General features: G+C 44.4%; 1 protein-coding gene across 1 annotated transcript in view; it reads left to right on the top strand.

Moving 5' to 3' along the window:
* The window catches only part of LOC307045594 (polyunsaturated fatty acid lipoxygenase ALOX15B-like), a gene marked incomplete at its 5' end in the record, with an annotated part of 28,328 nt that overhangs the window by 2,131 nt on the left and 2,333 nt on the right, over window positions 1–23,864 (top strand). The window contains 10 exons of the mRNA XM_079691368.1: window positions 11,280–11,874; window positions 14,475–14,750; window positions 18,560–18,624; window positions 18,806–18,956; window positions 19,258–19,447; window positions 19,600–19,681; window positions 19,919–20,041; window positions 20,144–20,247; window positions 20,531–20,697; window positions 20,832–20,975. Of these exons, the coding sequence (XP_079547494.1) occupies window positions 11,280–11,874; window positions 14,475–14,750; window positions 18,560–18,624; window positions 18,806–18,956; window positions 19,258–19,447; window positions 19,600–19,681; window positions 19,919–20,041; window positions 20,144–20,247; window positions 20,531–20,697; window positions 20,832–20,975 (1,897 nt within the window). The remainder of the gene's footprint in view (window positions 1–11,279; window positions 11,875–14,474; window positions 14,751–18,559; window positions 18,625–18,805; window positions 18,957–19,257; window positions 19,448–19,599; window positions 19,682–19,918; window positions 20,042–20,143; window positions 20,248–20,530; window positions 20,698–20,831; window positions 20,976–23,864) is intronic.

Genomic DNA, 23,864 nt, shown 5'->3' with positions numbered 1-23,864 from the left:
GGTTTAGTTTAATTATTTCCATCACAAGTAACTAATGCCAAGTATTTCCAGTTCCCACATGAACAAGCAGAGATCAGTTTTACATAATAAAGAAAAACAAACGCATGACTAGGGCCAAAAGGGTGGGTGGAGGGGGTCCGGAGGACAGGTTTGGGCTGACAAGAGAGAGGCAGAGCAGGGGCGAAGGCCGCGGCTGGGAAACTCCGGGGGCCGGGCAAGAGAGTGTCGGCGGGACAGGTGTTCCCGACAGAAAAAGGGCTGGTGTCGGTGGGACCCCCGACGGGACAGGACATGGTGTAGGCAGGATCCCCGGCGGTAAAGGGGCTTGAGTCGGCGGGACCGCCAACAGGACACGGGGGACAGGAGTAGGACGGACCGCCGACAGGCCTTGAAGGCCCGGCTCCTGGGCCGACACAGGAGATGGAAGCATGGCTGCTGGGGTTTAGTCTGGTAGTCTGGATGCCGGTGAACGAGCTGGTAGCCTGGCCTTGCGTCTCTAATGCCCCTTTCACACCAAGGCTTTTCCCGTTCCGTGCTAGAGCTTTTCAGCTCCTGCTCTGTTCACACCGCTTAGAGCCCGACCGGTGCTGTGTCATTACGCCATTGTTTGCGTCATGACGTAACCGTTTGCGTGCCTGCTTCATAAAGCCAAGCCGTGCGGAAACCACTCACATCGACAACAACAACAATGACCGATTGTATTGAAGCGCTACTCGTTTTGGTTTTGTACTGTCGAAACAAAATGGAAGAAATGGGACGACTTTACTACCAACTTTACACTCGTTACATGCTACATTCAAAAGTTCTTTACAATCATCATCATCAACTTCAACGACGATTCCGTAGGAGAAAGAAGGTAAATATACGTCCTATTCGATGGCGTTAGAGCAGGGGTGGGGAACCTCCGCCCCCCGGGCCGTATACGGTCCGCGAGACCATTTGGTACGGCCCACGAGGTAATTTATAAACAGACGAAAAAAGAAATGTAGACCGCAAAAAAATTAAACAAGCGAGTGCCTGTTTTTCCTGGCCAAGGTCAGGGTCCTTGAACACAACACAAGCCTAACGTGTCATCACGTGGTGTATGTCTCGTCTGATAGGGGTGTAGTGCTGACGGAAAGCACCACAACACCTCTGGCACTTCATAAATTGCAGTAATCATAAGGAGCCATACACATGCCACAGTTTTTGCGTGGCTGTGTCTTTAGTTGTAAGTCCAGTGGCGATCTGTTCATTTGTCATGATCATACAGTCAATAACTTTGTTGTTATTAGCATCTGGTTAGCTAGCTATGCTAACGAATATAAGAAGCTTTTTCTACAACCAGTGAGGTAAAGGCACATCTTTATATTATCATTATAGTTTTACAAAAATAAGAGAATAAAGTAAACAGGTACAAAATACTTTATGACAGTAAAAGTTGTAAAAGTTGTCATTCATAAACAAGAATACCGTTTAAAAGGGGAGTGATTTGTAAAATATCCATAAAGAAAAAGAGATCTGCTTACAGTTCTGTTTCATGGGTGTTGAAAGATGTATCCATAGATCTCCTAATGTTGCTCCCAAAGTGCACCAGATTGATGCTTTTAACTTCAACATTTAAGAAAAAATCCCTCCCCACACTTAAATCATGTCCACATGGATAGGATACTAAATACATTTGCACACATCTTGTGTCCTATCTTTCTGTTTTGGTGGTCATGCCACAACCGTGCACGTGAATGCATGCGCGAGTCATGGTGAGATATCTGGATTAAGAGGTTGCTTTTTCTTTGCACAGCATGAAAGATAGGCCAAATGAATGGGCTGTGATTTGAATGTTTTTAAGCAGAGGTCAATAATTTGTACGGCCCTCTGAGGATATTGAAAAAATCAAAATGGCCCTTGAGAGGAAAAAAGTTCCCAACCCCTGCGTTAGAGCTAGCTGTTGTTAGCCTCTGCATGCACCAAGCTCAAAATACCCAGCTTTGCAGCATTAATTACCATGGTATAACATTAAAACTGATGCCCCTGCCCCCGCCTCCGACGTAAGCGTGACGTATGCGGTGCTTGCTTTCTAGACCGACAACTTTTTGGTGCTAGAAACAAACCGGATTCTGGAGCTTAGAGGCGGCTCCGCTGCGGTGTGAACAGGAAAAAACGGTGCTTTTCAAGCTCCAGCTCAGAACCGGCCCTGGAACCGCGTTGGTGTGAAAGGGGCATTAACAAACCGTTGGAGACTCCGCGGAACTCCTAACGCCAGGCGGGACCCTAAAAAGGGGTCTGAGGCTGGAGGTTGGCACTTAGGGATGCTTGAAAATAGTCTTAGCCATTCAAGCAATAAGCTCTTTAGCCATGGCTTGTTGGCCACCTCCATCTGAGCCTCATTAAGGGCATCATCTTTGGTGTCTCTGTAAATGTGTGCTTTAGCTCGTACAGCTCTTGGTGAAAAGAAAAACTGCTGGGTCCATAGTGGTTCGGTCATACTGTCAGGGTTGGGGGAAATAGGACCCAAATGCAGTAAAAGACAAAAGGCATGTAACAAAAATCGAGCTTTAATAAAAAAAGCAGATGATAAAGAAAAAAAGGAAACAACATAAACAACAAATTTGGGAGCACGAGGAACAGGAACAAACTTACAAACAGCAGGTACAGGCAGGTAACGTGGATGAGAAAGACGACGACCGAACATGGGTCAATGGGGAAGACAAGACTAAATGCACAGAAGGTTAATCACAGGACAAGACACAGCTGGGCAGGGGAGGCAGAAACAAAAGCGCAACAGGTGAACACATCGAGATAATCAGACACAGGAGGGCAAACAAAGGAAGGAAGACCAGACACAGGGAGAACAGAATTTCAAAATAAAACCGGACAATTGCAACATAAATCTAAAACCATGACAAAACTTGTAGAAAAAGCAAAGACAAAATGCCTCAGAAAGGGTTGCATTGTAAAGTGGTGTATAAGCCAGGGACGTGCACAGGTACGGGCTAATGTTGCCCGGGCAACAGCCCGTTTGCAATTTGTGCCTGACCTGCCCCTCTGGAGAGAGTGAGAGGTTTGTTTTTCTTTTGTCTGTTGTGGCCGAATCAACATGATAAGCCCACAATTAGTATTGTAGCGTCTCGCTGCGGGAAACACACTTTGTCAGCGCTGTCATCTGCCCCCAGTAATGTGACTTTGTTTACAATCTGACGGCTGGAAGCAAAGGAAAGCCCTCCGAGTCCGGCCTCATATGGCTATGGTGATCATACCAAATGCCCGCCTGGCTTTGGTGGCCAATCCCCGGGTCAATCTGCCCTGTTTTTAAATATGCTTTTAAGACCACCTCTAGTGTTGGATTTTGGAAAATTGATTTTGAGTTTTCTCATGGCAGTTAGACTAGGGGACAAACCATGGGACTTTACTTCCTCTTGACACCGTCGGTTATTTCCAAAAAAACACCTAAATATATTTGTTATTGTGCTTCTGTCTTTCTGTGTCTTTTCATCTGTAAACTCCCTCACCGCTCGCTCTCTTTTCTTGATCGCCCTCTCACGGGTGAACAGTTCACTGCCCCGCTTCATTGTAGGATTTCTGCCTACTTCAGTTTGACCATCTCTGTTATTAAGTGATGGAATACTAGATAAATAAGTAATTAGATACCGTTACTGCGCTCATAAAAAATGATAATAATAATGCGTATTGAACTGGTTTCATTAATGAAATTAAGTGAGAATTAAGTGAGTTTATTTAAGGTAATTAGTCATTTATCAGTATGTCTGCACAGCAGTGACAATGATCAAACTACATTAAAACAGAATTGTCCCCATTCTTTCTTTAATAGTTACTAACATTAGATATTTTTAATGAGATATGGACCACAAAACAAAAGATATCCCTGGTTTTCATTTAAAAAATCAAGTCACTGAATGCAAGTAGTTGCCTTAGCTTATTTAGTTAGGTGATGATGATGTGAATTACTGTTCAAATTAGTTAATGTAATAATCGTTTGGTTATTTTATGCATAGCCTAATGTTACGTTTCTGTGCTTAAGAATGCCTTCAAGACAGAGGAGACTGAAGAAGAGAGAGAAATCTAAAGGAGGCTGGATAAAAGATGCCAGCAGGGCAGCTTCAGGTGAAGCACTGTGATTATGTCAAGCAACTACATACATTGGAGTACACTAATAAAACAAATCAGTAATAAATGCAAAGCCTGTATCTGTGCTGAGTGAAGTTCATGTTTTCTGTTGGGGGCTAAACCCAAGCCTCCGGTTCAGAGCCCATTTGAGAGGCTGAACTGAACACAGACTGAATAACGAATTTAGCAGTTGGACATAAAAGTCAACTGAGTGTCACTTGCAATGAAAGTGTTGTGTTTTTATTTCATTAACCTTTTACATTAAAAACAAGTTAACATTTTCAAAAGGTCTTATGTTTTTTTTCGGGAGGGGAGGCCCTTTTTCAGTTTAGAGCAATAGCCCCTCCAAATGTCTGTGCACGTCCCTGAGCCATATACAAGCAAACATGAGCTAGTCGGCTAGCGCTAACATCACTCTGTGCCACAGTGCCCTGCCGTGAATGTGAAGTCAAGAAGCACATGGCTAATTGTTTACGTTTATTAACCAATGAAATACAAGATATTTATTTGACATCGCATTCAGCCAATAATTTGTAAGACCACAAGTCTTACGGGGGTATATACTTACACATAACTTATAACTTATTTTTTGTATTTCTTTGTATAATTGTCTATTTTTTTTTATAGCCTAAAAGTATAAAATAGGGATGACCTCAAAAGGAGGACAAATGAGCGTCCGGCTCAAGGCTGCGCCAGCAGACGGGCACAGACATTGAAAACCGGACTGTCCGACTTAAAATTGGACAGATGGCCACCCTAATCCGGATCGCGTGGGGGCGCCGTGGTACTCAGAGATGACACAGATGAAGGTGGGCCAGCCCTGGGCGCTCCCCCAAGTCTGGCCGGCGATCTCTCAAGAGTAGGGATGGGTACCGAGAACCGGTACAAAGTCAATACCGGTACCTGATTGGACGTATCGGTATACCGTTAAGCCGCTGGACAAACGGTGCTGCTATCGGTATATGTGTTACGTCTACTTCCTTAGTTTAACTTTAAACCATTCTGGTTGGTTGGGAACCCTCATTTCGTGTTATGTATCCGGTTTGAGACCCCTCTGATTGGCCACTGTAAATGCCACTCGTCATCTATCTCAACAGCACTCTTACGGCTAGTCCACACAGCGGCGTGCGTTGACGCTTCATCATTCACTTTGAATGGGGTGACGTCACTTTTCGCCGAACTGCATCGTGGGAAGCGACGTGGAGCGTTGCTGGCGTGGCTCGCTGCAAAAGTTGAGCAATGTTCAACTTTTGACGCCTCGGCAGAAGCGTCAGCCAATCGAATCATATGCCAGTACAAGCTCTAGCCAATCAAACCGCTGCTTGTGTGTCACGGGCGGGAGATTCATGTGATTGGTTGTTGGTCGAGTTTCAGACACGCCCGCCGGCAAGCGTCAACGCACGCCGCTGTGTGGACGGGCCGTTATTATTGTTGTGACGGTCCGTCCACACAGCGGCGTGCGTTGACGCTTGGCGGTGGGCGTATCTGAAGCTTGGGGATTTTTTGCGACCAACAACCAATCACATTAATCTCCCGCCCCCGACCTACAAAGCAATAGCAATGTTAAAATGAAGTAAACTGGATATAAAATCCCCAAACAGGCGAAAACCTACCAGTTTCACCCACTGTCTCTGCCACCTCCCTCCATGCCTGGCTCCTCCGGTTTGTATCCCGGTAGATGAACAGAGACTGATCAGACAGCACCGGGTGATTCACTACCGCTATAATGAATTTTTCCTCAATTTTTTGGAATATGAGGAAATGACCTGCGTAGTCTCTCCCAGCATATACGCGGTTTGATTGGCTAGCGCTTGTACTGGCAGATTTGCATAAATGGGATTTCATTGGCTGACGCTTCTGCCGAGGCGCCAAAAGTTAAACATTGCTCAACTTTTGAAGCGAGCAACGCCAGCAACCCAAAATGCAGTTCGGCAAAAAGTGACGTCACCCCATTCAAAGTCAATGGTGAAGCGCCAACGCACGCCGCTGTGTGGACGGGCCGTGAGACTCCCGCATGCATGGCGGACAGAACGAAGCGATTGAAGGTCTGGGTGGACTTTAAAAAATGTAGTGGCGATAGTGCAAGGTGCAATCTATGCACTCAATTAGTTGCTTGTAAAGGGGGTAACACAAGCAACTTAATGAAGCATTTGAAAACGAGACACTCATTGAATCTAAAACGTTGCAGCGTATTTGACAGCCTAAACAATGTGGCTGCTAGCGACACTGCTAGTGCTAATAGTGCTAGCGGGCTTCAGACGCGCCGTGTGTAAATGTGACCTGAGCGAAGGCTCGCAGGCAGGTTAGCTGCTGCGCACGGGTAATATGTTTTTTTACCTGAGTGCAGTCTTGCAGGCACATCGCCTTGTATTTTTTTTGTTTATTAACACTGACAGTATATTAATGTGAGCTCCTACAACTATAATAATTTGGCCTTTCGTTGAATGCTTTATAAACCAGTTAAACTTACAGATGTCATTGTGAATTGGAAAACTGCATTTAAATGTTGTTAAAGGTCAACGTTTCAATGTATGGTTCAGCAATTGTTGGTCGTTTACTATGAATTGACATATTTTAAGCTCAAATATTTGTTCTATGTTTAAACCTTCAGACACATTTTGACGTGTTTCAGTTCAGCACATCATTTATTTTGTGATGATTTAAAAGTAATCCAGAATAATATACGTACTCGCCTTTATCTTTTATCTATCTTAGCCTTTTTACCAATTTCTTCATATCACAGTTTTGCATGATGTCACTGTAGGGCAATGTTTTAAGGATCTCTTGTCGAGCTAGGTTGTCAGTTTGAAGTGTCTGGATGAAGATGTAACTGATTTACAAATGTAAAAAAATGCCTCTTTTCATCCTCTGTCTGAGGGAAAACCCCAAAAAGCATGATAGGTCGAGCCAGGCCCCTTTAAGTTATTTTATTTATGTTTGGCTGCTTCTGAGAAGCTAATTTATAAGTTGTAAAGTTATTTCTGCAAGAAATTACAATAAAATGACTGTTTAATCTTCACATCTTGTATTCATGTCTATCATTTTGACAACCAAATTATTGAAAAGTATCGATAAGAGTATAGAAAAATACCGATAAGCAGTACCGGTATCGGTATCGATAAAATCCTAACGATACCCATCCCTACTCAGGAGGCAGGTGCAATGGGGTGTTACCCACTCTGGGCCAATCTCTCCAGGCTTGGCTCCTGAGAGGGACAGGCTAAGGCAGGGTGGATTTTCTGATAGTGTTATTCAGTCTATCCAGGCAGCTAGAGCGGGATCCACCACAGCCTGTTACAGGCCGAAGTGGCTGGCATTCCTGCGATGGTGTGAGGAGCGGAAAATAGAGCCCCTATCTTGTGAATTGGGATCTATTTTGTCGTATTACAGTTATTGGTGGACATAGGACTTGCTCATTCAACAGTGAAAGTGTATGCAGCAGCCATCTCGGCCTGCCATGAGGGATTTGGCGGCAGGTCAGCCTTTTCTCAGCCACTAATGTTGCGGTTTTTGCGGGGGGTCAGGAGGCTGCGCCCAGTAGTCCGTGCCTCCGCCCCGCAGTGGGACCTGCCGCTGGTGCTCGAGGCTCTGGTCACAGAACCATTTGAGCGTCTGGAGCTCTCCTCCCTGAAAGCATTTCTACTTGCCTTAACGTCAGCCAAAAGAGTGTCCGAGTTAACCGCTCTCTCGATGCACCCAAGTTGTTTAATGATCCGGGGTGACCAGAGCGGGGCGACACTGAGACCGAACCCCTCCTTTGTGCCTAACAGCCTAACGAGTGCGTTCAGGTTGAGGGCTATTCAGCTGGGGGGCTTTAATCTCTCCCCCATAGTGGTGCGAGGGAGGCTAAATGACATCTCCTCTGCCCGTTGCGTGACCTGGCATATTATCTGGAGCGCACGGCTGCCCTTAGACGCACGGAACAGCTGTTTGTGTACTTCGGGGGTGGGGTAACTGAAAAAGCTCTGTCCAACAAACGCCTGGCAGGCTGACTCTGCGAGTGCATTGCACATGCTTACGGACAGGCGGGGAGAGCCTTCCCCACGGGGGTCCTTGCACACTCTACACGAGCCATGGCTGTGTCCACAGCCTTATTTGACGGTGTGAGTGTGGAGGACATATGCACATGGGCCCATAGGGGCTGGAGGACTCCTTTCCCCCTGCTTTAGGGCAGGAGGGGGGAGTCCTCCACATCAGTGGTTCCCAACCTGGGGGAACAAAGATCGCAGGGGGGGCGCCAGGCCTCAGATGATTTGAGGCCACATATCATATTTAGACTTTTTTTTTAAACTTCTTTTACATATAATTGTAAAGCAATACATGATTGTCACTAAAAGCCTTGTCTCTACATTAACATATACAAAATAATTGATTAATTAATTTGAATAACAATTCAAGTTAGTAGCTAATAAAGGCATAAAAAGACAGAAATGTATAATTCTTTCTTTAATAGAAATGTTTCTTCTGCCCTTAAATTGTCCAAACCGGGCTTTTCTGTATAAGCGCATTTTTAAAACATAGTCATTGTCCATGCCGGTTTCAGATGGATCATTTGTCTCAGTTGCTCCGATCAGATCGGTCTCCTCCATTTTGTAGATTATTTACGACTTTTGAATCCACATAAACACATCGGCAAAATCCGGCTTACTTTGAGCATGTGTTTTAAACAGTTTAATCCCTTTGTGAATTGTTTCCACTTCTGCGCCATCCTTTAATTTCTTCATACAGCGGGAATCCAAATGAATGAATCCTGAGTCCAATAACCATCAAAGTCACTCCAATAGTGCTCCTTAATTACGCTTTCATCCTCCTTTAACAAAATACTTCACATTCATCTAGTTTGTGACAGTAGTTGTAGCATTTTTGAGAGTTTTAAACTTTAATTACCGCTGTTGCGCTACCCCCCCTGTGGGTACCACTGCTCCACATCACAGCACACCTCTGCGGGGTAAGCGCGTCAGGGTGTGCTCTGTCAGCCGCAGCCTCTTTCCTCTCCACGCTTACGACCGAGGGAGGGGTGAGTGAGGTGCAGCGGCTGCTAACCAGAAAGCCGGTCAGAAACAGTGAGATGGAACAGTGTTGTTGTGGGACGACAGCGAGTGTATAAATCGGGGGCTCTGTGAGAGATATAACGAGGGGTTACGTATGGTAACCCTTGTTATATAAACACAGGCGGAGCCCTCTACTCAGGGGCCTTAAGCTTCTTTTAAATGTTGAGAAAACCAAGGCAATGCTTTTTTCAAAAGCAAAAAAGACTCCAGAGACTGCTTTGGATATTGTTACTATGCAAGGACAAGTACTAGAAGTGGTTACCTGTTATAAATACCTACAGTAGGTATGTGACTTGAGGATTGTCTTACTTTTAAACTTCACGTCAATAACCTGCTTAAAAAGCTGAGGGTTAGACTAGGTTTCCTTTTCAGAAACAAGTCCTGTTTCTCTTTTGAAGCCAGGAAAAGGCTAGTCACTGTGACCTTTTTACCTGTGCTGGACTATGGTGATCTGGTCTATATGAATGCACCTGCCCATTGCCTGGAAAAGTTAGAAGCCGCCTATCACAGCACACTGAGATTTGTTACTAACTGTAAAGCACTTACTCATCACTGTACCCTGTATGCCAAGGCAGGTTTGCCTTCACTAACTCTACGGAGGCTCAGTCATTGGTATGTTTATCTATAAAGCCATGTTGGGTAAACTACCAATTTGTATATGCTCTTTGATCTCACAGAGAGTGGCAAGTAGCTATTGCCTGAGATCCCAGGATGTGTTTTTATTACATGTGCCAAGTGCTAGGACTGTTTTAGGTACAAAAGCTTTTATGTGTGCTGCTCCTCTAGCTTGGAACACTATGCAATTTTTTTTTAAACTGAGCATTTTGGTTCCCTTGCATAATTTTAAAGCTCGGATAGATGAAATGTTATTAGATAGCTGTCATTGTGAATAGGTTGCTAATGTATTATATTGTATTGATGTACTCTTTGTTTTCTGTTGTTTTTATGTGTAACCAATGTGCTGCAGGTCTCCCTTGAAAAAGAGATCGTTGATCTCAATGGGTTTTTTCACCTGGTTAAATAAAGGCTACAAACAAACAAACAATTGGCTCGGCAAAAGTTTGTTGTTGTTTTGTGTCAGTTTTACGTCGCCACTTCCATTCACATTTTTCATCATTGTTCTATTTCGTATATGGCTTCACCCTCTAAGGCTATTGGGTAATCCCCCTGCGCACCCGCGCAGCACTGAAAACACTTTTTAGTCCACGCCCACCCGCGAGGTGGGCCCCACCCTCGGGCTCCCTTCCGGTATAAGTAGGAAGGAGGCCTGACAATCTGCGCCCTCTTTTCTTCAGCACCCCGTTATACTGAAGTTCTGATCAAAGAAGCAAACATGAGTAACAATTGTTTAAGAGATTGTCCCTCATGTGGTTCGGGGTACATCATGAGCTATGACCCACATAACATGTGCGAATCCTGCCTGAGGTCTGAGCACGCGGACGCGGCTCTAACCCAGCAGGCGGCATGTGCTCACTATGCCCGTCTTCCTCTGGTCGACAGACAGCGAAGAGCGGACGCTCTCGCTGCTGTGGCCGAGGAGGACGATTGGCCCGTCCCGGCTTACGAGCCTGCGGACGAGCGCCTCGTGTTCCTGGAGCCGAGTGCCGGGCAGGAGTCGGACGACTCCTACCCTTCCTCCCTCCACGGTTCACCGTTCGGTTCCCCCCTCCCTCCTCTCCCCCAGACGGAGGAGACAGAGTCGGAGCAGGGTGCCAGGTTGGCGGCCGAACGCACGGTTCCCTTCTCCACCGCCACAGCGCCACCAGCGATTGGTGGCATTTTAGTGGAACTGCGTGAGATTATTAGCAAGGCGGCTGCCTGCAAAAATCTCCCCATTGCCCTGGCTCAGGAGAGGTGTGCTCCGGACGATATGGCCGGAGTTTTCTCACGGGTGCAGACGGTCAGGAGTGACCCGATCTGGCCACGTTTTCCCGCCATCAGAGGTACCAGGAGGGTTCGGCGGCGAACCCGAGGGCCCTGAAGGCTCCGGTGGCCCGAGGTGGAGGGGTTTACAGATGAGGGCTTCCCAGCCGCCCCTTCTCTGGAGCCGAGCCTGACGGCGTTTTTCGGGGTAAAACAGGCCAACTTGATTTCCGGACGGCGTCCTACGTTGGCCGCCCCCAGAGACCAGTATGTTGCCTGCCAGGTGCACCAGTGTGTCTTCCAGGCGTCGGCGTCGGCAAACAACATCGCGCTGCTCAAGAATTCGGTGGTGACGCTGGTGGAGCGGTCCACCACCTTGGCCGCGGATGAGGCGGCAGAGATCAGCAAAGAGGCCAGCACGGCGCTCACTCTGTGCGCGGCCGTAGCTGTCTCTCAGGCCAGGATTACAGCGTGGGTGACGCAGATCCAGTGCCACCTCTGGCTGCAGCAGGCGGTCATCACGGACACGGCCAGGAAGGTGCTGCTGAACGCTCTAATCAGCCCGGACGGGCTGTTCGGACCCCAGTTCCACGCCATGGTGAAAACCATGAAGACGTCCGCAGAACAAGCGGACGACATTCGCCAGCACGTCAGCTGGCTTCAGCCTGCTCAGCGTCCGCAGCGGCACCAACACCCGCAGCAACCGCAGCGCCCACACCGGCCACAGCGGCGGCAGAGGCCGCAAGCGGAGAGACAACAACCGCAGCCACGACGTCAGGCTCGCCCTTCAGCGGCTGCGGGGTCTCCGTCCCACGTCTCTGCTCCCCTGCCACCCCAGAGACAGGGTCTTCCGGCGGTGAGTAGAAGGGGAGTGAGGCACCCCCGCTCCTGGTCTGCTCCATGAGAGCCACCAAGGAAGCAGAGCCGTTTGTGACGTTTTGGGAGGGATTGTGAGGAGAATAAAAGCTGTTTATTTTCCAACTTTTTGTCTGAGTCATCAGTATCAAGTGGTTCTCACATGTCTCCCACCCTGTGTAAGCCAGCTGCCTATAACCTGTCGGTTAATAGCCAGAAGGGCTCGTTGCTAAAGCCTGGTTTTAACCTTTCGGTTAATAAATTTCAGAGCGCGTTAATTAAGCCGGCGGCCAATAATCTGTTGATTAGTAGACAGCAGGGCTCGCTGCAGAAGCCTGGTTTTAACCTGTTGGTTAATAAACTACAGAGCTCGCGGCATTCTTCTGTCCGAGATACACCTCGTACACACGGCCATAATAAACCCATGAGCGCCGTTATAACGCCTCATGTGGGCAGCACTGCACACACCTCCATCCATCCCCTGAGCGTGTACGCGCCTCATGATGAGAGTCGGAGTGAGACGCAACGTGTAGAGGCCCCCGCGCAGCCCTTTCGGTCCAAGCAGGGGCGGACTGGCCATTGGGAGTACCGGGAGTTTTCCCGGTGGGCCGGAGGGCCACATATATACAGTATATATTTTTTTGTTGTAAAAATAAAAAAAATGTCTTTGCCTGAATCCTACCAGCCCACATTTTTAAGTGTTCCGGCCACTCCCTTTTTTCTTTTTTTTTTGCTTACCTAAATCCTACCGGCCCACATTTGTAACTGTTCCGGCCACTCCCTGGAGGGGTGTGGCCCACACCCCATTGGGCTGGGCTGGGCCGTTTTGATAGGCTACCTATGTTCTATCTTTCAGATAGTTTCACTTTCACACATCAGGCCCGTAGCAACTGTCACTGCGCAGTGAACGATCAGGAGTGAGTGACTGAGACCTAGCGGGCAGTTGCTTACAGATGGATAAACAAGCTCCAAAGCGTAAAGGCGTTTTTGTATAGTTTGTGTATAGAGTATTGTAGCGAGCCCTGGGTTCAGAGGGAGGGGATTGCATAGGGGAGGGGGGGGGGGGGGGGGTTGGCAGGGACACAGGGTTCAGGGGGAATGGCTGTACCCGATAGGGGGAAGTGACGACTGACTCAGAGGTCGCACGGCTGTGGAGAAGAACGTGTTGCCCACATTCTGTTACTGAGTTTAGGCTAGTTAGCGAGCAGGTTTATTGTTTTGGGTGCAGTCACTTTTGCCTCCACTTGCTGTTCAAAGAAATGTTGAAAGAAAAAGTAAATCCGTTTACAGTTCTGTTTCATATGGAAACATAAAGGAATAAGGAATCTATGTATCCATAGATTTAGTCCCTAATTTTGCTCTCAAAGTGCACCAGATTGATGCATTTAACTTAAACTTTTAAAAACAAATCTTCCCGGGGGAGCATGCCCCCAGACCCCCCTAGAGGAGGTGAGGTCCACCACCTGCCCACACCCCCTGTTAAATTGTCTCACCCACATTGAGGATGCTTCCTACGCTCATGTTTTATTCCATGCGTCAAGACAGGCAAATTGGGTCCAAATGTTATTGCATCAATGATCTGTTAACATTAAAATCAATAAATATATGCTGTAACTATTTTGCTCTCGGCAACTCAAGGGCTCAGGTAATGTGATTACTATATGAATAATGGCCCAAAATAACTTTTTTGTAAAGTAACATACTTTCGTCGCCGGCCGGCCGATACATGCCGCGCATTAAGTGGGCCTGTCTGTCAATTAATCCCCGGGCCACTTTTTCCTCCCAGTCCGCCCCTGGGTCCAAGCCCACCTTGGGTTGCCTCACGAGCAGCGGCGGCAGGGGCTGTGGCGTGGCTCGTCACCATGACGACCAAAACACATCTCGAGCACGTGCGCCCGCTCTCAGAGTTTTTCTCAGAGTGGCAGCACGTGTGTCTGATGGACAGATGGATGAGCAGGCTGATCAGCAGAGGATACGTCCTGCAGTTCGCCTCCCCCCCCCCCACAGTTCAATGGGATACAGGAAACACTCCTGTCCTCCCAGAAGCTATGTCTTGCGCTCCAATCAGAGCTGCAGGAACTCCTGTTGAAAGAGGATATTTCCAGGGTTCCTCAAGGGGAAGAAAATCAGGGGTATTACTCCCGCTATGTTCTTGTCCCGAAAAAGACCGGGGGAATGAGACCCATCCTCGATCTGTCGGCATTCAACAAGGCAATAATGAAAAGGCAATAATGAAAAGGCCTTTTCACATGTTGACGATCAAACAGGTGCTAGTGTGTTCACCAGGATGCATACTTCCACGTACCAATCATCCCAAAACACAGGACATTTCTGCATTTCTCATTCCAGGGAATATCGTACCATTACAACCGACTGCATTTCGGTTATTCCCTGGCTCCTGGCACTTTTTTACAGTGTGTAAAGACGGCGCTGCAGCCGCTCCACAGAGGAGGGATGAGAGTACTTTTTTACCTGGACGACCTGCTATTGCTGGCCCGCTCCAGGGAGGAAGTTGCTTTACAGAAGGTACAGCTCGTATCACATCTGTCAAAGCTGGGTTTCGTGATAAACTGGAAAAAGAGCTGTCCTCTTCCCTCCCAGAGCATTGTTTATCTGGGTGTGGAATTGAACTCAGCCCGCATGAGAGCGAGACTCTCACAGCAGAGAGTGGAGGCACTGACAGCTCTCCTCCGACGCGTCACACCCCACAGCATGGTGACAGCCCTCTCCGTGATCCAGCTGCTTGGCATGATGGTAGCTGGTCACATGGTGATCCCCCTGGGTCTCCTCCACATGAGGAGACTCCAGAGGTGGTTTTATCGCCTAAACATCGACCCTGTGCGACAGAAGAGGCGCATGGTGGCCATCTCTCCCTCCGTGGGTTCAGACTTAACCTATTGGAAAAGTCCCCACGTCCTGTCAGCGGGTGTGCCCATTCTGTTCTCCCTGTCTCTTGTTTTCCTTCCTGTGTTTTTCCTCCTGTGTCTGATTGTCTGATTGTGTTCACGACTGTTGCCATCCGGGCGGAGATATCGTCCCCCTCTGTTCAAAAAGAACAGATCTCGGCTGTCTTTCATCCCACAAGCCATCAAACTCCTGGATAAATGATGGCTAGGACGCACTGTTTACCCAGCTGGTCTGGCCCTGTCCCCCCTATTTTGCAAATGAGGGCCTATGCCCCTTGTCATGTCTGCCGATATCTGGTTTTCTTATGTCTATTTGTTTTAATCTGTGTCTATGTTGTCAGTGACGTATTGTCTTATCTTTTTAAATGCCTTTGTGATGTGCTGCAACCCATTTTTCCCTCGAGGACAAATAAAACGAATACATATACTATACCTGTTGCCCTTGTGTTTCTGCCTCCCCTGCCCAGCTGTGCCTTGTCCTGTGATTACCCCTCTTTATATTTAATCTTGTCTTCCCCTGTGTTCCTTGTCGGTTCATTGTCTTTCCTGTCTCCCTCCATGTTGGTCACGGTCAGTTTTGGTGTTGTTGCTACCTTGTGCTACCTATGTGTTTCATGCCATGTTTTTGTTCATCAGCTTTTAAAATAGAGCTCGCTTTTTGTTTCTAGACCTTTTGACCTTTTTTTGTAGTCTGCTTTTGGGTCCTACCTTTTTCCACGCATTCTAACACATTTGGGGATTACAGTACATTTAGTACAGTCAGGATGTTGGACAGGCAAGTTTTGATTTTACACATGCATGACTTTTTCACCTGTTAAAACAGTATCATGACGTACAGTTTGCATTTTTCTGAAATAATATATTAATGTTATATGAATGTAATAACTACAAGATCCTTAATTCTAAATGTACAAGTGACAAAACCCTCCTTAATGCTGCATACGTTGCTAATACTTTTCTCTATATATTCTTTTACATAGCAAAGTATCAGACTTTTTTTGTTTTTTGACATTCTACATTCTGACTTTTTAAAAATACAATACTATCACTTTTTTTCTTAAAACAATTCAACATACCTTCACCAAGCTAACCAACTAAAATGGGTTAATAAGACATGCTGGTGGCTCAAAGTCGAAACATCTCTAACACTCTGCTGTATGGCTGTTTGACCGCTTGATTTGATCTGCAGCAGCCTCCTTTAATTAAGGGCGGAGGACGCATTTTGAACACGTTTTTTTGAAGATATAATTTGTCTAAGATGTGCAAGTCTGATGAACAGCAGTAGTGGTCTATGTGCCAGGGCTCAGCCCCCAAGGGCCATGTCCCAATGTAACCTTAAAACACCACCCTTAACTATAACCTCAGTAATATGGATATAATCATTTAAATACATTTTTGAAAATGTCAACAAAAACTGTTACCTGAATGAGCTGCTCCGACTGTCGGTCCTGACGGACTCCAAAAGTCCGGCATTTTCAATCAAACAATAAAATAAACACACGGATAATTGTGTCTTATTGTTGAGTAAATAACAGTGTGTGGTTTAGAAAATAATAAAAGGTTAGAAGGAAAAAACAAAAGAAACAATACCGATTTCAGTATTCTGAGCCCAGCTATACTCTCCCTGACTGACTGCAACAAAAGTAATACATACATAAATACATAGATAACATAATACAATTAAAATAAAGACGTAAAAACAATAAGTGTTGCTTGATATTGAGTAAGATAAGGTTGATAAACGCTGCGAGAATGGGTCGGCGGAGAGCATTTCTCCGCGATCTCAACTCGTCTAACGTTCAGGGAGATCTATGCAAGTCTATGAGAGTCCCTGATAGTTGACGCTAAAGGACCCCCCACTGCGTTCGAAAGTAACGCCAAGGGATCCTGACGTAACGTCAATATAGGACTAGTTGGGAGTGAGAATGTGTTGTTACTACCATCACATATTTTATACTATATATTTATATTTTGTGTATCTAATAAATTCTGTTTCTGTTGGAAACAATACAATCTTGTAATTGGTACCTTTTTCCCTGCCAGTGAGTTTTCTGTACATATTTGACATGCTGTAGAAATATGCTACTTTATTCTTACATATTTTTCTTTAGAAGTTTTGTTTATTATGTTGGCATTTTTCTCACATCGTATCATTTCCTCCAGAGAAATTAAAGCAGCAGCACAAACGATGCACTTGTAAATAAATAGGAGATGAACCAGAAACGGTACAAAAAGAGGCCAGTGATTTACATGTAGACTCCCTGAAAAATAAATAAGAGAGATTGCAACAGAGTGAAACCCGACAGCTGAGGAGATTTGGGGATTACAGTACATTTAGTACAGTCAGGATGTTGGACAGCCAGTTTTGATATAGTACACATGCATGTTTTTTTCTATATCACCTGTTAAAACAGTGTCATAACGTACAGTTTGCATTTTTCTGAAATAATATATTAATGTTATATGAATGTAATAACTACAAGATCCTTAATTCTAAATGTACAAGTGACAAAACCCTCCTTAATGCTGCATACGTTGCTAATACTTTTCTCTATATATTCTTTTACATAGCAAAGTATCAGACTTTTTTTGTTTTTTGACATTCTACATTCTAACTTTTTAAAAATACAATACTATCACTTTTTTTTCTTAAAACAATTCAACATACCTTCACCAAGCTAACCAACTAAAATGGGTTAATAAGACATGCTGGTGGCTCAAAGTCAAAACATCTCTAACACTCTGCTGTATGGCTGTTTGACCGCTTGATTTGATGTGCAGCAGCCTCCTTTAATTAAGGGCGGAGGACGCATTTTGAACACATTTTTTGGAAGATATCATTTGTTGAAGATGTGCAAGTCTGATGAACAGCAGTAGTGGTCCATGTGCCAGAGCTCAGCCCCCAAGGGCCATGTCCCAATGTAACCTTAAAACACCACCCTTAACTATAACCTCAGTAATATGGATATAATCATTTAAGTACATTTTTGAAAATGTCAACAAAAACTGTTATTACGGCCACATATTTTATACGTGTATCTAATAAATTCAGTTTCTGTTGGAAACAATACAATCTTGTAATTGGTACATTTTTCCCTGCCATTGAGTTTTCTGTACATATTTGACATGCTACAAAATGCTGTAGAAACGTGCTTTAATATTAAATTAATATTAATATTAAATTTGGTTTGTAATAAAACTATTACATTACATTACATTGCATTTAGCTGACGCTTTTATCCAAAGCGACTTACAATAAGTGCATTCGACCAACAAGATACAAATTTGAAGAAAACAGAATCATAAGTACATCAGGTTTCATAGAGCTAAAACATTTCAAGTGCTACTCAACTGCCTTTAGATAAGACAGTCCTTTATTAGTATATAAGTGCTTTGTTAGCAGTTCTTTGTTAGTAATTATATCGCTCGAAGTGGAGTCGAAAGAGATGAGTTTTCAGTCTGCGCCGGAAGATGTGTAAGCTATCTGCTGTCCTGATGTCAATGGGGAGCTCATTCCACCATTTTGGAGCCAGGATATCAAACCCATGTGTTTTTGCTGATGGGAACTTGGGTCCCCCTCTAACTCTAACAACTATCCTATAAATGTCGAAAAACTGTGTAAACTAATCCTTTGTTTGTTCATTTCTAATATGTGTAGTTGACCTAATGCTGTCCTGTTTAATGCTGGAGAAGCTGCTTATCTGGGTGAACCAGTCATGAGAGATAATGTTTTATCATGTAACTTAATGGACACACCCAAATATGTGGATGTATTAAAAGAGGAGGATCAGTGGTGAAAAACTACAACGGGCAGTTCGTCAAAGAAACTCAGGTCTCAAGAACAGGTAAGAACAATGCTTCTGTAATGTAAGACACACATTTCATATGTGTTGTTCTAATTCAATTTGCCACTGCCTTTCTCCTTCTGATAACAAAATAACTCAGGTTAATCTTTTTATAGATAACGCAACCATTGGTGGGAATGATTGTTTTAATTATCTTAACAGGATTCTTCTTCTTTTCCAGAGGGAAAATGGTGAATTATAAAGTGACTGTATTCAATGGTTCGCCTATCAATGCCCAAACTACAAATGACGTCTTCATTAAGCTGGTGGGCACAGATGGGGAAAGTGAACTCAATAAACTCAACGCGCCAATTTCTTTCACCAGTACACAAGTAAGTCAGAAATATCTCTCTAAAAAATAACACTCTTACTCAACTTTTGAAATTATATAGGGATATAACATAACAATTAGGTTAAGCTTGAGTGAACTTAGCACAAAACATTATTATCTTGTACTTTGATTAGGTTGATTTACTTAGTTGAGTCTTGCAATTTTGTGTTTGTAACCGCATGATTGAATAAAACTATTGTAACTCTGAGATGAAATTAATAGATTGAGTAGTAATTTACCTAAATGTAATGTAAATTATGTAATGTATAATTGCTTTCAAATAATTTCTGTCTTCACTCCAGGTGTCCTGTCCTGTCTCTATTGGAAAGCTGATTCTGATAAAGCTCGTCAAAAAGAAACCCATAGTGTTACCTGAACTCGATTGGTTCCCCGCCAAGGTTGAAGTGGAATCTCCTGATGGAGAAACGTACACATTTCCCATTTACCGCTGGATCACAGACAGCGTTGAGCAAAGCTTCAGAGAAGGAACAGGTATTTGGAAATTAGCTTTTCTGACATCCTGTAAAAAAATGTCAGACCACAGAATACAAGTTATGCAAGCTGGACTACTGTATAAGGAAGTCAGGGTAAATTCATGCCAACATACTGTGAATATCACATTTTTTAACCTGTCTTTCTTTAAGCTCTGAGAGCCTTTGAAGACAGCCATTCTATTGGCAGGGACAGTCGGAAGCAGGAGCTGAGTCAGCGAGAGAAAGACTATTGGTGAGCGCTCAGAGCTTATACACATTTTAACTTCATGCATCCCGAAACTTAAATCCATCCAAAAGTATTACAAACATATGATATGACACTTGCCAAGCTTTATGCAATGTAATACAGTAACCTAAATATGTTGCTATATTGAATACTTGTCATGTGTTTGTATACTCCAAACTAAAACTGATACACGAGTATCTAGAATGTCCACAGCTCCTCACATCTGTTCTCTATTACTCCCAGCTGGGATGTGTATGCAGAGGGAATACCCCACATCATGAAGGCAAGTTATCTTGATTCTCTGCCATCTGAGGTCCGCTTCTCCTGCACCAAGAGCAAACAGTTTAATTTCACAGCAACTGCTGCGTGAGTTCTTCAAGTCCTCTTATCCAACAACCTACTAAATATGTACCTGCCTCAAATCATTTTAGGGCATTATAATAAAGTTACTTGTTGCTTTTTTTCTAGGATGAAAGAGTTGAAATTAAAGGGAATCGCTGACTCCAAGGACAACTGGCCTGATATTAATGATGTCAATCGTGTGTTCAGCAACAAGGACACTAAGATATCAAGTACAATCATATACCTTTATATATATATAATACTTTAGATTATACTGAATACTAAAAATGTATCTAAAAAAGCGAGTTGTATCGTTACTTATAAGAAAACTATTTATTCAGTATTTAAATAAATACCAGTAAGACTGGTAACTCACTTTAAAACAACAAGAAAACATGTTTAATTGTTGTTTAACCCTAACCCTAACTTTATATACAGTTGAACACGCAATATCCAAGTTTCCAGCCTAAAGTTTGAAACACAATCAAATTCAAATGTATTTGTTTTTTTCAGAATATGTAGAGGAACATTGGAAGGAGGATGCCTTTTTTGGCTACCAGTACCTAAATGGTGTCAACCCCATTTTGATCAGACGTTGTACAGCTCTGCCTGAAAACTTTCCTGTCACTGATGAGATGCTCTTCCCTGATTGTCAGAGTAGTTTGGCAGCTGAAATGAAGGTGATTATCTTGACCATAATTGAGTTTAGAGCCATGTTTGTTTTAAATTTGGTAGTATTGGAAGTTCTTCACTGTGTTTCATATTACACTGTATGCATGTGAGTCAAATCATATCTCATCTTCACTCAAAACAGAATGGCAACATATTCCTGTTAGACTACAAACGTTTTGATGAACTCAAAGCAAACATTGTCCATGGGAAGCAGCAGTACCTGATGGCTCCCCTTGTCCTGCTCCAGAAAACACCTGATGATAAGCTGATGCCGATTGCTATTCAGGTAAGATACACGCTCAAATAAAGCTAACATCTAAGATGTAAGGACGGACTGACATTCAATACAATAGATGTCATATGTACAGAGAAGTAAGCTATAGAGCTTAACGGTCACCTATGAAGCAAAATGCACTTTTTATGTCTTTTATACATAAGTATGTGTCACCTTGTAGCTCAGTGAGGTAAAGGATTGTTCAGAAATTATTCCAATGTGTACTATAGGACAGTAAAAAAAAAAGTACAGTTTAATAGGAGAGTGATTAGTAAAATACGCATAAATAAAAAGAAAGAATGCTAGCTAGTAGGCTTGGGCGGTATCATTTTTTTCATACCGTCATACCTTGCTGACATCATACCGTGGTATACGGTATATGACGGTATGACTTGGTTCGACTTGAGTGAGGTGGTGTTCGGCGGCAAATAGATGTTTCGAACGGTATATTATATGTTCGGTGTAAAATGCAGCCCGAGCCGGTAGACGCTCGCAAAGTGCCGCGACGTGCGCGCAAGTGCAAAACAAGGGCTGCATACATGACACATTGTGCAAATGGCACATTTTGAGATCGAATACAGGACGCGTTTGTAGATGTCCGACGTTTTTTCCATTGTGAGCTAAGTTAACAATATACAGAGCTCTCAAGTCTCACGCAATTGGCGTGAGACACAAGCATTTCACTCCATTCACACGCTCACACGCCACACCTTGTATTTCTCACGCAGAGATTTTCTCACCCAGAGATTTCTTTCCAGGGTACCGCCCACCAAGTTGCGCCGCAATTTTGTTAACAAACTAGGCTTGTTTGAGACGCGTGCACTCCACTAGCAACCCCCCCCAGAAGTTGGACTACCAAACACCGCTGCCAAAATCTCACGCTGAACTCTGTTCAAAACTTGAGAGCCCTGAATATATCATCATACATAAACATTTTCCGGGAGTAAATACTTGACTTATTGAATAAAGTTTGCTATATTCACTAACTAGTTGCAATATTATTCCGTGCATGTGTTAAAAACCTTATTTCCATTTGATTCATTGGATTACTCGCGTGAATGTTTAGCACGTAAATGCTTTCGTTTTTAAAACCGTCCGACCTCGACTACAAAACCATCAACCAGTTGCATAGGATTAAAAAATGTCAACACCCACTCACCCCGTCTTAAACATTCCCAAAGAAGTGCCTCTGTCTCTCGTTGTGCTGGATGAAGTCACTGGCGACGAGTAAACCCAAAATAGTCCCAAACAGGCGCAGAGGCATTTTTCTTTTTTACTAGTTGTCCGAGTTCGGGGCCGGCAAATGCTGCCGCCATCTTGCTCAGCTCAGCTCTGTGCTGAGCTCTGAGAGCGGGAAGGAAGGACTGCCCTCCCCTGCCCTCTGCTGGCGCGTGCTGTGCATTACAACCAATGTCGTCCCTGTCAAAACTCCGTGTCAGTGTATGAATGAAACGCATCTGTGATTTGGCGCACAGTCTGTGACGTCACGGTATTGAAAATCATACCGACGGGATTTCGAAATACCCCGGGTATACCGTAAAACCGTCATACCGCCCAAGCCTACTAGCTAGGTAATGTGCAATGTGTTTTGGAAGTCATATGGTCTGTCATTACGTTAGCAAGCATCGCTAACACTCAGAGCTAACGCTGTACTGGAGAGAGTATGTTTAAAAAAGCCGGATATAAAAGGGGCTGTCCTTGTGGTAAACCTAAAGGCCCTGACACACCAAGCCGATTTCGGCCATCGATAGATGTCTGGCCGTCGATTTGCGTCCTGTTGCCCTACTCAGATTGGTGTGTCCCGCACCGTCGTGTCTTTTTTCGACCGTGCCGACACCTTCTGCTCCCGATTGAACATGTTGAATCCAAGTTGAATCGGGAGCGGAGGCTGTCGGCAAAATAAATCAATCTGATTCGCTGTTCAGTTCAATTATAAGTCGCTATGTGAAACCATCTGTGAAACAGTCTGTGATGGATGAGAGTGAAAATGTAACGCACACGCTATTTGTTGTTAGTATATATCACGCCGTTTGTCTTCCGGTTGCCTCTTTTGAATGACGAATACACACTACCGCCGCCTGCTGGTAAGGAGAGTTATTGCCACTCACGCATGCGCAGTGAGTTCGTGCTACTTGGCCGTCGGCTGAAGTCTTTGCGGTGTGTTCCAGTGCGACTTTTTTGCCAAGACGCAGGAGACGGTCAGTTTGGTGTGTCAGGGCCTTAAGAGAGAGAAAGTGTTTCAGCTCCATAGTGTTTCAGAAATAATGCTTGATGTGGTTTGGAACATCGCGTTTAATTACGGCAGCGTTTAGCTGAGTTTCTGCTGGTAGACGGACTTCTTCACAGAGCTCACTGCTTGCATGCGGACGGACGCTCCAAAGGGGCGTGTCCAGCAGCTCCAAAAGGACGTGACAACAGCTCCAAAGGGGCGTGGCCAGCAGCAGCTTGTTTACATTTAAAGGGCCGGACACAGAATCAGCAATTATGTCACATGGCTGAAATAGAGGGGTATAAGGCATGGCTACAATGGATGATCTGTTTGGTATTTTGAGCAAAACACTTCATAGTCATTTTTTGTATAGATATTGCCATATAATATATATTGTTAAAATATAGCATAATAGGTGACATTTAAGTAAAATTACACCGTTGTGTGCAAACATAGAGGAAAGTTGTAAATCACAGAAAAAACTATCTTAAAGGACTTTTTTGCAATAGTTTTTTGCCTGCTTCCCATTTTCTTTGTCGAAAACATGATAAATTACACATTGGTGTAAGGCTGAAGAAAGTACGGCCACTGTTCTGAAGTTGACTGTGTGTATAAAACCTATGGTAAATAGGCAAATTGTTAAGCATTATTGACCAAAACTGTCACTGGATCAAATCGATTGAAAGAACTTC

This window comes from Notothenia rossii (assembly GCF_949606895.1).
Source record: "Notothenia rossii genome assembly, chromosome: 1".
Taxonomy (NCBI): domain Eukaryota; kingdom Metazoa; phylum Chordata; class Actinopteri; order Perciformes; family Nototheniidae; genus Notothenia; species Notothenia rossii.
Note: the sequence above shows the minus strand (reverse complement) of the source record. Positions and strands in the feature narration are given on the sequence as shown.